General features: G+C 37.3%; 1 protein-coding gene across 1 annotated transcript in view; it reads left to right on the top strand.

The window, feature by feature from the left end:
• Positions 1 to 14,603, top strand: part of TMEM59 (transmembrane protein 59) — a 43,952-nt gene that overhangs the window by 10,327 nt on the left and 19,022 nt on the right. Inside the window, exons 4-6 of the mRNA XM_007945935.2 lie at positions 5,087 to 5,239; positions 7,059 to 7,140; positions 11,530 to 11,611. Coding sequence (XP_007944126.1) covers positions 5,087 to 5,239; positions 7,059 to 7,140; positions 11,530 to 11,611 — 317 coding nt within the window. The remainder of the gene's footprint in view (positions 1 to 5,086; positions 5,240 to 7,058; positions 7,141 to 11,529; positions 11,612 to 14,603) is intronic.

The raw sequence follows: 14,603 nt of genomic DNA, 5'->3' as shown, positions 1-14,603 counted from the left end.
GTGGAAATTATCAAACAATATCATTAATATCACACTCAAGTAAAATCTTACTGAAGTTAATTCAAAAACGGTTGCAGCAGTATATTGACAGGGAACTTCCAGAAATGCAAGCTGGATTCAGAAGAAGACATGGAATGAGGGATATCATTGCTGATGTCAGATGGATCTTGGCTGAAAGCAAAGAATACCAGAAAGATGTTTACTTGTGTTTTATTGACTATGCAAAAGCATTCGTCTGTGTGGATCATAACAAATTGTGGATAACATTGAGAAGAATGGGAATTCCATAACACTTAATTGTGCTCATGAGGAAGCTGTACATAGACCAGGACACTGTCATTCAAACAGAACAAGGGGATACTGCATGGTTTAAAGTCAGGAAAGGAGTGTGTCAGGGTTGTATCCTTTCACCATACTTATTCAGTCTGTATGCTGAGCAGATAATCTGAGAAGCTGAACTATATGAAGAAGAATGCAGCATCAGGATTGGAGCAAGACTCATTAACAACCTGTGATAACGCAGACGATGCAACCTTGCTTGCTGGAAGTGAAGATGACTTGAAGCACTTACTGGTGAAGATTAAAGACTAGAGTCTGCAAAGTGGATTACACTTCAACCTAAAGAAAATGAAAATCCTCACAACTGGACCAATAAGCAACATCACAGTAAACGGGGAAAAGATTGAAGTTGTCAAAGACTTCATATTACATGGTTCCACAATCAGTACCAATGGAAGCATCAGTCAGGAAATCAGACGTCATATCGCACTGGACAAATCTGCTGCAAAAGACCTCTTTACTATTATTGGTTTCCTGTTCAAAGGACTCCCTTTAGTATCTCTTAAAAGGTTGGTCTGCTTTTAACAAATTCTCTTAATTTCTACTTATCTGCAAATCTCCTAATTTAACCATCATATTTGAGGGACAGTTTTGCTGGGTATATAATTCTTGGTTGGACATTTTTCTCTCTCGGGGTTTTATATATACCATCCCATTGCCTCCTCGCCTGCATGGTTTCTGCTGAGAAGTCAGAGCTTAGTTTTATTGGTTGCCCTTTGTAGGTAACTTTTCATTTTTCTTGTGCTGCTTTCAGGATTCTTTCTTTGTCTTTGGTTTTGGTGAGTTTTATAATGGTGATTTTCTTTTGGGGTCTATCCTGTTTGGGATTCGTTGGACTTCCTGAATGGATATATTCTCATCTTTCATCATATCAGGAAAGATCTCTTCCAACAAATCTTGGACAATTTTCTCAGTGGTCTTATTTTTCTCTTCCTGTTCTGGAATTCCAGTCACATGTAGGTTATTCCTTTTGATGGTATTCCATGTGAATCTTAGGCTTTCTTTATTTTGTTTTGATCTTTTTTCTGATTGAGTCCTTTCCAAAGAAATATTCAGGTATTTGTCTTTAATCTCATTAATTCTGTTTTGTATTGATTTGATTCTACTCTTTTGCCCTTTGTCCCTCATATATGATGGTGTTATCTATTTCTGAAAATTTAGTATTAATCTTCCAGATTTCTATATGTAGATTTTGTATCATTTCTAATTTTTCATTTATTTTTGTCATTTTGTTCTTGTTTTTTCTTCCAAAATTGTTCTAGGGTTTTGTCTGTGTTTTCCTTAATTTTGTCAGTGCTTCCCTTGATCTGTCTCTCAATCCATTGAAGGTACCTAAGTATAATTCTTTTGAATTCCTCATCAGGGAGTTTCAATGCTGCTGCTTCCTCAGGATTGTGTTCTGGGTCTATGTCCTGGTCCCTTGTTTCAACCGCTTTATTTTGCTTCTTTGTGTGGACTGTGATGGTCTGTTGTCTCTGAGACATTGTGACTTTGTTGTATTTGTATTTAATTGGTGATTGTATGTTGGAGTAATTCGCCTGAGATTTTTGTTTTTATGTGTTTTTTCTTTTCTTTTTCTTTTTTTTTTTTTTTTTTAAGCAGGGTACTGTGCTCCTCTATTTGCCAGTTCTCAGCACTTATGCACTCACTACCTGTCTCCTGGTGGGTATGATAGAGAATGAGAGTGGCTGCACAGATCTCTGTTAACTGTTTGTGAAGAGCAGTTAAGGGTGAGTCAGGCTCTTCTGGTGCACGTGTATCATTGGCCATCTGGTGGAGAAGGAAGTGTGGCTTTTAGTAAGCAGAGCTACAGAAGGTGCGGGTGTGGTTGCATCGTATGAGCATAGTTGCTGTCTCCTGCTCAGTAAGACAAAAACAACAATTGAAAAACCATCAAAAAATTAAAAGCAAGTGGACAAAAAACACACCGCATAAACATACAGGAATAGTCACCAAAAAGAGGGGGAAAAAAAGAGAGAGAGAGAGGAAAGGCAATAAATGAGAGAAAATATTTAAAGAAATACTTTAAAAAGCCAAAAGAAATATGCATAGCAAAAGAGAGAAAAAACAAAACAAAAAAAAGTGCAATATCTGGGGAGGGGGCAATAAGAGAAAAGGGGTAGAGTAGGAGAATAATGAAGAAAAAAATTGGGAAAATGCAAAAAGAAAAACAAGGAATGGGGATAACCACAAGAAAGAAAAAACTGGGAACCAGGAACAGGGAAAGAGAGAAAAAGCTGAAAACTAGAACCTGGGAAGGGAAGAAGAAAGAATAATAATAAGGATGGGGAAAAGAAAAAAAGAAATAATTTAAAAACAGAGAAAACAAGCAAACTAAAATAAAGGGGAAAAAAATCCAGGCAAGGCGGGGTAGGTCACCCAGCCTCCATCAAAGCACACAGACTGGGGTGGATGTAATTCCTGCCAGCCCAGAAGGTAGGTGGGAGTGAGGGATGTACCTCCATTCACCAAGAAGGTGTGGGATATAAGAGTAACAAGGGGACTATCTCACCTTTCCAGTCCTCAGTGTCCTGTATGTTCTTGCGGTCCCCAGCAAGTGGAGCCTGTTCTTAGATCCCTGGAATCTGAGAGAATGCTGTCACTTTAAATGTCCAAAATGGTCAAACGCTTGTAAACATTCAAAATGGCTGTGCCCTCTGGACAGCCAAAAGTCCACAGCTCTGCCCGTCTCCCTCTTCGCTGCTTCCCCTTTTATTCACCAGCCACCAGTGTAGTCCTCCGTGCTGCCCCTGGCTAGCAGGGCCAATTTTTAGGTTAATTTTTAGGTCCTAACACCACTTGGCAATATCCAAGCTGTTCGTGCCATCAGGATCACTGACAGACCACAGCTCCGTATATCTCGTTTTTCATTGTTTTCATGCAGGTTATTCTGCCAATTGGAGTTTAGTCCACTTCTGTATCCTTCCTTTCAAAGCTCAGAGCTCCAGGATTATCTTCTGTATCTCTGTTAATCGATTCCCCTTTTCTTTGTTGAAGAGGGTCTGTGTAGTTTGTCTGCCTATTCTGCCATCTTACCAGAACTCCAAAAGACCTCTTTAATGTGCTGAAGAGCAAAGATGTCTTTTTGAAGATTAAGATGTACCCAGTCCAAGCCATAATATTTTCAGTAGCCTTCTATTGAATATTTCAATATGCATGTGAAAGCTGGGCAGTGAATAAGGAAGACCAAAGAAGAGTTGATGCTTTTGAGTTGCGGTGTTTGTTGTTAAAGAATACTGAAAGTATGGACTGCCAGAAGAACTAACAAATCTGTCCTGGAAGAAGTGCAGCCAGAATGCTCCTTGGAAGCAAGAATGGCCAGACTTCATCTCACCTACTTTGGTCATGTTGTCACGTAGGACCATTCCCTGGAGAAAGATATCATGCTTGGTAAAGGGAGGGTTAGTGAAAAAGGTGTAGACCCTCAACAGGATGGATTGACACAGTTGCTGCAATGATGGGCTTAGGTATAGCAAGGATTGTGAGGCTGTTGAAGGACTGGGCAGTGTTTCGTTCTGTTGTACATAGGGTCGCTGTGAGTCGGACCTGACTCAATGGCACCTAACAACAACAACATAATTCCCTACCCTGTATACTGTTTACTTTAAACATAGTGGGGAAAGTTTTTAAATTTTATTAACTTTCAGATAGGACTAGTGTTTGGTAACCAAGCTCTGGCAATAGGAGGGCCAGTAGTGTAGCTCAGTATACCACAAGTGATCCAAGGAGGTTTGAACTATCTAGGTTTTCTCACAGGCTCACATAATCTAAGTATATGAGTCCACTAAGTAAATCTCAGTGGTCCTTATTTGAATGAAGGGGAGAACACAGTGGTACGGACAATCTAGAACTACAAACAACTTCAAAATGCATTTAGTTATAAAATATACTGCAGGTAACTTTCCTGTGCCTGAACATTGTTATTGTTGTTACGTGCCGTCAAGTCAGACCCGACTCATAGCGACTCCCTCCTTGGATTTCCGAGGCAGTATCACTACGGAAGTAGATTGCCCATCTTCCTTCCAAGGAGTCGCTGGTGGGTTTGAACCACCAAGCCTTCTGGTTGGCAGTCAAGTGCCTTAGGCACTATGCTACCAGAGCCATCTTAAATTTCCTTCTTGCAAAAGAAGCAGAAATAGATGGGAAAAGATTGTGTTAATTATTGCTCTGGCTTCCAATGAAAGAGCCTTGCATACCTACAGAGAACAAGTATTATGCTCAGAACTTATGTCAGGGACTCTACTGAGATACCATTGGTAGCCCTGTACTTCTTAGGGACTCGACTCCCTACATGAGTTTTCTACTAGATCCCTCTTACTGTGGTTTTTACATCTTTGTTATCTGAAAAGCATAATTATAAGAATTGGGGGTTGCCCCACAGAGTTTGAATAAGAGAGAATTTATGGCATATGTGATTCGTTTGTTCACTGTATTTGTGGCAGATTTGCCTCCCACTGATATTTAGCCTTAGACTGACTTTGTAGTTTGATTTTTATTTCCTAAACATGATATAGGAGACAGGTAACTTACAATTGTGTTTAATGACAATTTAAAGTAACCTGGGATTTTAAGCTTTACCACAATTTAATTGTATAGATAATAAGAGTTTACTCTAATGCTAATGGTTATGGTAGATTCATTTAATTGTTTTTTTCCTGGACCAATAATGATTGGAGGAATCTTAACTGTGGTGTTCTTTTTAATATACATATTTCTCATGATTTATTCTTTTTTTTTTTATTGTCAGCTTATGTCCCTGATGCCCAAAATGCATCTACTTTTCCCTCTTACTCTGGTGAGGTCATTCTGGAGTGACATGATGGACTCTGCACAGAGCTTCATAACCTCTTCATGGACTTTTTATCTTCAAGCTGATGATGGAAAAATAGTTATATTCCAGGTGACAACTATATTTCTTGGATTCATCTAAATGCCAACGACAGTAAATAATAAATGTCTTAAATGAGTAGCTTGGCATAGAGCCGTGTACTCTGCCACCTAACACCTATTTATTATCAAATAATAATTACTCTTTTGGCCTACATGAGAACATTGGGCATCAGGACACCGTGTGATTTATCCTTCCTTCTGCCCTTTAGAAGCTCTCTGGTTCTTATCTAACCAGAACTGAGCCATCTAAATAGTAGTTAAATTGATAAAAAGAAATCTCTGTATGGGAGATAAGAATAATTAATATGCTTTGAACATAAACAGTGGTAAATATGTGATGACATATGGCTATTAGAGAAAAGCAATATGGCATAATTTTTAGTTATTTATAATGCTCTTCCTCATAACTCTCATTAGAGCACTTGTAGAAAAACATTGTGCCTCTTAGAGAGGTAACTTTTCTCCTATCTCTTGTGATGTGATCATAATAACTGCTATTTATTGAAGGCATTTAATTATTAGGCATTTTACTTAACGTTAGATCTTCAAACAACTCTGTAAGGTGGAATTACACCTATTTTATTGATGAGGAAACCAAGTCCAACTTTTTTAAGGACTCACTGCTAGTGAATGATAGAATTAGACTTCAAATCCAGGTCATTTTATCTCCAAGGCCCACATACCACCTTACTATGCTGTCTTTGTTTTAATTTGGTAGTTAAATTCCTCAAATTTATCACCCAGAAGATTGTATTGTGTCTTCTTCTCAAGTTATAATTAAAGTAAACCTCTTAATTATTATTGCTAATTGAGTGACTGGGAGCTCTGGTAGCATAGTGGCTAAAGCACTTGACTGCTAACCAGAAGGCTGGCGGTTCAAACCCACCAGCCACTCCTCGGAAGGAAGGTTGGGCATTCCTACTTCCGTAGTGATACTGCCTCGGAAACCCAAGGAGGGGTCGCTATGAGTCGGGGCCGACTCGACGGCACGTAACAACAACAACAACAACAATTGAGTGACTTACTGTAAGGCTAGTATGTGATTTTTAGCACTACGCTGAGCCATGGGTTCCTGTACTTAATTTAGTAATTTACTTAAATAAGTAATTTACTTAAATAAGTAAAACACAGAAGGAATTTTTTCTGTTTATATCATGAAAAAGTTCTGTGTTCTAAATCTGTTTAAAACTCTCAGAAGTCTTCATTCATTCTTGATGAGATGTGAGACTAGCAGTCCTGTTTCTCTCTAAGATTTGTGTCATCTTGAGTGTAACTGGAATGGAGAAACTCCCACTTCAGAGGATTAGAGATATTTAGAAGATGTGGAGAGTGTGTAGTGTTTATCATACTTAAGGAAAAATAGAATGTTTCAAATAAGAAAAATAGTGATAATATGTGCTTAGTCACAAGTTTTGACAGTTTGCTAAATTATTCTTGATAAGCTGGAATTAGAATTCATTTTTGCGGGAACAGTATTTACTGCAGTATGTTGTAGTTTGTCTCTCTCTCTCTCTGTCTCTCTCTCTCTCTGTCTCTCTCTCTCTTTTCTTTGATGCTGTTAGGAAGTTAAACTGACTATATACTTGATGATGCCAGAAATCATCTGTTTTTTTGCAAGGCACTGGATCTGATGTTTAGGAAGTATAATTAAAATATATTGTGGTTAATGTGTGTGTGTGTGTGTGTTGTTATTTTTTTTATCACATACTTCTGTTACTTTTTCTCAATTTAAATGTTTATAGAGATGATGTATTATAGAACTTGTTGCTGGGGGGAAAAAAAATCTTCAAAAGTAAAAAATGACTTAATTGCTTTCATTATCATTTTAGTCTAAACCAGAAATTCAGTATGCACCACAGTTGGAGCAGGAGCCTACAAATTTGAAAGAATCATCTCTAAGCAAAATGTCCTGTAAGTTTTATTTTTAAGCAGCCTGAGATAAAAACATTGGCAGTCAAATCTGTCTGTGGTGGAGTTGGTTATGTGTATATTTTTACATTAATGGAGGTAAACAGATAATTTCTAAAACAGTGGCTCAAACTTTTGGGTGCATCAGGATCACCTAGAAAGCTTGTTAAAACACAGATTGCTGGGCCTCATTTCCAGAGTTTCTGATTCACTCAATCTGGGTTAAGACGGGAAAATTTTAATTTTTAATTTCTAGTAAGTTCCCAGATTTTGCTGATGCTGCTAATCTAGAATAGAGACCATACTTGGACACCCAGTATTCTCAAACATTTAGTCTGCTTTCAAAGATGTTTTGAATATGAAATAACTATTTTGATATCTCCTATAAGCTAACCAAGTACTGAAACTACCCTGAAAGTATAAGTCCCTGTTCTGTTTTTATTTCCATGCTAGAAGTGAATTAATTGGGTTTTTGGTAAAAGTTTACACAGGAAGTTAGGTTCCTATTTGACAGTTTCCACACAAATTGTTCAGTGATGTTAGTTACATTTATCACAGTGTGTCAGTATTCTCTTTCATTGTGTTCTGTTTGTTCCATGTCCAGTACTCTAATTTCCCTGCCCCCTTATTTTCTCATCTTGCCTTTGAGTAATTGTTAACCTTTGGGTCTCTGATGGTTATAAGTAGAACACCAATCCCATTTTGTGTACCACTGCTATTTCTCTAAAGAGGAATAGGTTCAGTTCTAGGTTTAAAGAATGTCTCAAGATGATAGTCTCAGCAAGTCCTCTGTTCTCTATTGTTCCAGTTTGTCTGGCTCTTTTTTTAAAAAAATAAGAATTTGAGTTCTGCTTCACATTTTTCTCCCATTCTATCCAGGACCGTCTATTATGACCCCAGGCAGAATGATCAGTGGTGGTAGCCAGGCATCATCTAGTTCTTCTGGTCTCAGGGTAGGTGAGGTTGTAGCTCCTGTAGACTTGTTTCTTTGCTAAGCTTTTGGTTACCTTCTTACTGTTTTTCCTGGCAAGTAGAGACCTGTACATAGCCATTCATAAGCTTTTGAGACCGTAGACACTACTCACTTCACTATGATGCAGATTATGATTCTTGTGAGCTATGTTATGCCAATTAACTAAATTGTCTCATGAGACTGTGGTCTTAAGTTTTCAAACCCAGGAAACCAGTCTGGGAAGGTGTTTGGTTATATCTGTGGAATATCCATATTTGTGTCTTCAATGAATATATGTGCCTGGACACATATATTTGTATTTACACATAACTGTAGATAATTCTAGGAGCTTTGGTGGTATACTGGTTAAATCATTCAGCTGTTAACCAAAACATTACCAGTCCAAACCCACAAGCTGCTCAGTAAGAGAAGAATGAGGCAATCTGTTTCTATAATAGATTTACAGTCTTGGAAACCCTGTGGAGGCAGTTCTACTCTATCCAATAGGAATAGTTCTACTCTATCCTATAGGGTCACTATGAGTCAGAATTGACTCAACATCAGTGGGCTTGCTTTTTGTTTTTTTATAGATTCTTTGTCTCTTCTCACCTATGTATACATCTGTACCTATCATACACTGGTATGCCTATACCCATCCATATGTGCTCAGTTACTTTTTACTTTGGTTGTGGTGTGCTCACTACATCCAAATTTGGTTCCAGTTCCCTTATCACTGAAAAACAAAAATAACAAGTCTCTAAGATCTAAAGCAGGAGCTCTGGTAGCATAGTGTCTAGGCACTTGACTGCTAACCAGAAGGCTGGCAGTTCAAACCCACCAGCCACTCCTCAGAAGGAAGATTGGGCATTCCTACTTCCGTAGTGATACTGCCTCGGAAACCCAAGGAGGGGTCGCTATGAGTCGGGGCCAACTCGATGGCAAATAACAACAACAACAAGATCTAAAGCATACTTTCCTTCCTCCTCTTCTCTTCCTAGTAACCACCAGTGAACACTGGCCTCTCATACATATATCTATTGTCTTCTTATAAAAGAGGGACCATACAATATGCCTATGTGCTTGACTTACTTTACTTAGCCATCCATGTTATGTTTCATGGACTCATCATTATTATTTATGGTTGTATAATATTCCATTGTATATATGACCACAATTTGCTATTCCATTCATCCATTGATGAACACTTCTTTTTTTTTTTTTTTTCCATTTATTTCCTATTGTGAATAAAACACCAGTGAATTTAGGTATGCATATGTCAGTTTGTGCCATTATTTTTAGGTCTGTAGGGAATGGTGTAGTGCCTAAGGCATATGACTGCTAACCAGAAGGCTGGCAGTCCAAACCCACCAGCCACTCCTTGGAAGGAAGATTAGGCAAATGACTTCCATAGAGATACCACCTCAGAAACCCAAGACGGGGTCTCCATGAGTCAAATCAACTCAATGGCAGTGAGTTTGGGTTTTTTTGGAGGGATATTACATACTTGGGGCATTTGACTGATAACCAGAAGGCTGGTGGTTCAGACCCACCAGCCACTCCTCAGAAGGAAGGTTGGGCAATCTATTTCCATAGTGATACCACCTCAGAAACCCAAGAAGGGGTCGCTATGAGTCAGATCAGACTTGATGGCAGTGAGTTTGGTTTTTGGTTTATTATATACCTAGTCATATTTTGAGTGCCTTACAACCTGAGGGATTCATCTTCTGGCAGTATATCAGACAATGTTTGACTACTATTCATAAGGTTTTCAATGGCTAATTTTTTCAGAAGTAGACAGCTTCTTCCTTCTTCCTAGTCTGTCTTAGTCCAGAAGCTCTGCTGAAACCTGCCCTCCATGGGTGACGATGTTGGCATTTGAAATTTGGCATAGCTTCCAGCATCACATCAACATGTAAGCCACCACAGTATGACCTTCATGATGTAGTTGGAGTAAAACTTTTAGGACCATCATTTGCTGACGTGGCACAACTCAAAATGAGAGGAAACCATTGCAAATATCCATGATTTAATGAATTTGCTTTGAAAACTTTTACCCGAATCACAATAAAAATTAAAGGGAAAAAAAAAGGCTCAAGCATGGCAGTGATTGTGAGGGTGGTACAGGAGTGGGTAGTGTTTTATTCTATTGTATATAGGTCGCTCTGAGTTGAAACCAACTTGAAGCCATCTAACAACAGCAACAAAGTATATGACTAGGAGTGGGATTTCTGGATTGTAGAGTAGTTCTGTTTATAGATTTTTTAAGACAGTACCATATTGTTTTCCATAGTGGTTATACCATTTTATAGTCCCACCAGCAAATGGCTAAGGACTTGTCTCCCCACAGCCTCAACAACATTTGTTGTTATCTGTTTGTCTTATCATTGTCATTTTAACCAGAATATGATAGTGTTTATTTCATTGTAGTTTTGATCTCTCTAATGGCTAATGATAGGAGCTCTGGTAGCATAGTGGCTAAAGCACTTGACTGCTAACCAGAAGGCTGGCGGTTCAAACCCACCAGCCACTCCTCGGAAGGAAGGTTGGGCAATCCTACTTCCGTAGTGATACTGCCTCGGAAACCCAAGGAGGGGTCGCTATGAGTCGGGGCCGACTCGACGGCACATAACAACAACAACAACAACAATGGCTAATGATAATATTTTTTCACATGTTTGTTGGCTGCTTTGATTTCCTCTTTGATGACACTTTTATTTATGACCTTTGCCTTTTTTGTTATTGGATTGTTTGTCTTTTTGTTGTTGAGTTGTTAGACTATAGATTTTAGAGAATAAACCCTTATCAGGTAAGTCATTTCTGAAGATTTTTTTTCCCAGTCTATAGGTTGTCTGTTTACTCTTAATAAAATCTTATGATGAGCACAGGTTTTTAATTCTTATGAGGTCTCATCTATTTTATCTTCTACAAGTGAATTTTAACTCATAGAAACAGAAAACATCAAGCTAAAGCACAATTTAGCTTTTTAAGTTTATGAGCTTATAACTTATTTAAGATACTGATATAATTAACTTAGTTATTTGGGTGGGTTATTGAGTGGATAATTACAGTACATAACATAAGGCCATGTCTAGCTTTAGACTAGAAATGAACCAAGGTAATAATAAAACAAAGTTTTGTTATTATTTCTTACTATTATTTCTTATTATTAATAATAAACACAATTTATTATTCAAGGACCATATGTAATTAAAGAGAAAGTGTTAATGTCAGTAAGAATGCAAATAAAGGAGGAAACCCAGGATATGGTAGAATATCCATTTGGTTTTTAATGTTCTTGAGGAACTTCCATTCATCATAAAGTATATCAGATCACACTTTTAAAAACAACTCAGTATCTATAGAGTATATAGCTAGAAGTAGTCATTAGAGACTAGCTTTTGGAAACTAGGTTATAAGCTTGTGCCTTGTTATTTTGGCAGATCTGCAAATGAGAAGTTCACAAGCACGCAGCAGCTTTCTTGAAGATGGAGAAAGTGATGGCTTTTTAAGATGCCTCTCTCTGTACGTATTCCTGTTGATTTTATATATATAGTAGGTAACATCTGGCTTGTATTAGAGAGATATATTCCTTTCTTTTATTTGGAAATTATTTTAACAGCTCAAAAGTAAAATCTTTGTCACTACCAAATTTATCGTTTTGGATATTTTAATTTGTTTAAAAGGTAATATAGGTACTACTTTAACAAAAAGATTTTTTAAATAGTATAAAAACATTCTTGTTCTTGTAAGAATTTCTTAATGTGTGTTAAGAAATATGCTTCTTGAGTCCCTGGTTAGTGCAAATGGTTAAGCACTTGACTACTAGCCATAGAGTTGTGCTTTGAATCCACCCAGGGGCACTTCTGGAGACAACCCTGTCAGTTTGCTTCTGAAAGGTCACAGCCTTGAAAACCCTATGAAGCAGTTCAACTCTGCACACAGGGAGTTGCTGTAAGTTGGAATTGGCTTGATGGCAGCTAACAACAAGAAATGTGCTTCTCCAGACATTTAGATTAAGCTTTAATTTAAAGTATGTCTGAGTGGTTTGGGAGTCAGATTTTTGTTTCTGTATGCATGGCTAAATATTAGGTTAGAGGAGGTAGATAAGGGCTATAGATTATGACAAAACCTTCTGTGTTCTATGCTAGAGAATGTTCACTCTCTGCCGGAGATTCCTAAGGATGGCAAGGTTAAGGGGACAGGCAGGGGTAATGGGAACATTGTAATATTACGTCTTCTGAGGGTGAGAAGGCTCCCACTCCTCCAAGGAGTTCTAATATAAGCCTTGTCTTCTCCCCCTAAAAAAAGGAAAAGGAGAAAGATGGTGGACCATGACACTTGCTCATAATTATCTGCTATGTGTCAGATACCAGTATAGTAGTAAAAAAGTCCTTGCCCTCACAATGGGCTAATCAAATGTAACAATGCAGTAGTCCAAATTGCATGTGTGTTATGTTAGAAATACTTTTTTCACAGGTTTTATCAACAATCAGGTTCTTAAGAAGCCTGAAAATTAATACCTTTTACTGAATAAACCCTTTAAAGACAATGTGAAAAAATGAGATTTTAACTTTAAATTTTTCTCTTCTTTTCCTTTCTAAATCTGCTTTTGATCTTGTATAAAGAAAGCGATTTTTTTCTCTCCAGTGTTTAGGATTTTTGTTGCAATTTGATGGTTTTATGAAACTGAAGTAATGGTTAATCATCTAATCTTAAGTGACAATTTATTGTAAATACTGCACTACCTGGCACCTTATTGGTGACTTGGTATCCTTTAATGTTTTGTCCTTACATTTTATATCATTCTTTTAAATCTAATATTTAAAAAACAATTTTATAAATGTTTAACTCAGAAACCACTTTTATAATTACAAATTTATATGCACAAACATGAATTATAATAGTCTCCTACATTTGTATAAACAGTATTCTTTTTTACATGCTTTTTCCCCTCAATGATCTCATTAGATTCTTAGAACAATGCACTGTGATACATAGGTGAATCAGATAGCCATAGCTGCCTGCTTCCTGAATGGTTATGCTTTTTCTGCACTTAACACACAAGATCACCTTTGGCCTTCTGAATGAAAATTGGTATCACACTCAATTTTTCACTTGGTATTTCTCCTTGGAGAGTCTATGACGTGTCAAGCACTGTATTAGGTAATTGAAACCTAAAGGAAGATACTCTTTCTCTGCCAATTTGATGTTCTTTATGATCAAGACAAACATGCAAACAATGAACAACATAGTAATGATTATTGTATATATTATATATATATACACACAAAGAATATAAGAAGTGTACCTGAGTCTGCTGGAAGGTATCAAGAGGAGGATTTACGGAGGAGATAGAAATAAGTCTGAAATGATGAGTAGAGAGTTTTGCTAGTTGTGATATCTGCAGACTTCAGATATCAAATATATCCTCTTAATTTTTTTTTCTCAGTGTTCCCTCCCCTCCCCTCCCACCACTGATAACCAACAAAGAAAATTTCCTTCCGTATATAAACCTTTTCTTGACTTTTAACAATAACAGACTAATACAATATTTGTCCTTTTGTAATTGACTTATTTCATTCAGCATAATGTCCTCTAAGTTCATCCACGTTGTGCGATGTTTTGCAGATGCTATGTTATTCTTTAGGGTTGCATAGTATTCCATTGTGTGTATGTACCATAGTTTGGTTATCCATTCCTCAGTTGATGGACACCTAAGTTGTTTCCATCTTTTTGGCTGTTGTAAATAGTGCTGCAATGAACATGGGTGTGCATATGTCTGTTCTTGTCCTGGCTCTCACTTCTTTAGGATGTATACCTAGCATGGAATGGCTGGGTCAAATGGTATTTCTAATTCCAACTTTTTAAGGAATTTCCATACTGCTTTCCACAGTGGTTGTACCATTTTACATTCCTACCAGCAGTGTAAGAGAGTCCCAATCTCTCCACATCCTCACCAGCATTAGTTATTTTCTGTCTTGTTGAAGTTTGCTACTAGTGCTGAGGCAAGATGATATCTCGTTGTTTTAATTTGCATCTCTCTAATGGCTAATGATTGTGAGCATTTCTTCATATGTTTGTTGGCCATCTGAATATCCATCTTGGTGAAGTGTCTATTCATGTCTTCTGCCCATTTTTTAATTGGATTATTTGTCTTTTTGTTGTTGAGGTGTTGGAATTTTCTATAAATTCTAGAGATAAGTCCCTTGTTAGATATGTCATTGCTGAATATTTTTTCCCCATCTATGGGTTATCTTTTGACTCTTGGAGAAGTCTTTGGAAACACATAAAATTTAATTTTTAGAAAGTCCCATTCATCTAGTTTCTCTTCTGCTGTTTGTGCATTTTGGGTTATGCTTGATAGTCTATTTGTGCCATATATTAGGGCCCCAAAATTTGTTCCTAGTTTTTCCTTGAGGAATTTTATAGTTTTAGGTTTCACATTTAAGTCTTTGATCCATCTGGAGTTAGTTTTTGTGTATGGTGTGAGGTACAGATCTTGTTTCATTTTTCT

The sequence above is a fragment of the Orycteropus afer genome, unplaced genomic scaffold (assembly GCF_000298275.1).
Source record: "Orycteropus afer afer isolate SDZICR_OR568_19922 unplaced genomic scaffold, OryAfe1.0 scaffold00145, whole genome shotgun sequence".
Lineage (NCBI taxonomy): Eukaryota > Metazoa > Chordata > Mammalia > Tubulidentata > Orycteropodidae > Orycteropus > Orycteropus afer.
The sequence above is the reverse complement of the archived record's forward strand: the minus strand, read 5'-3'. Positions and strand labels throughout refer to the sequence as shown.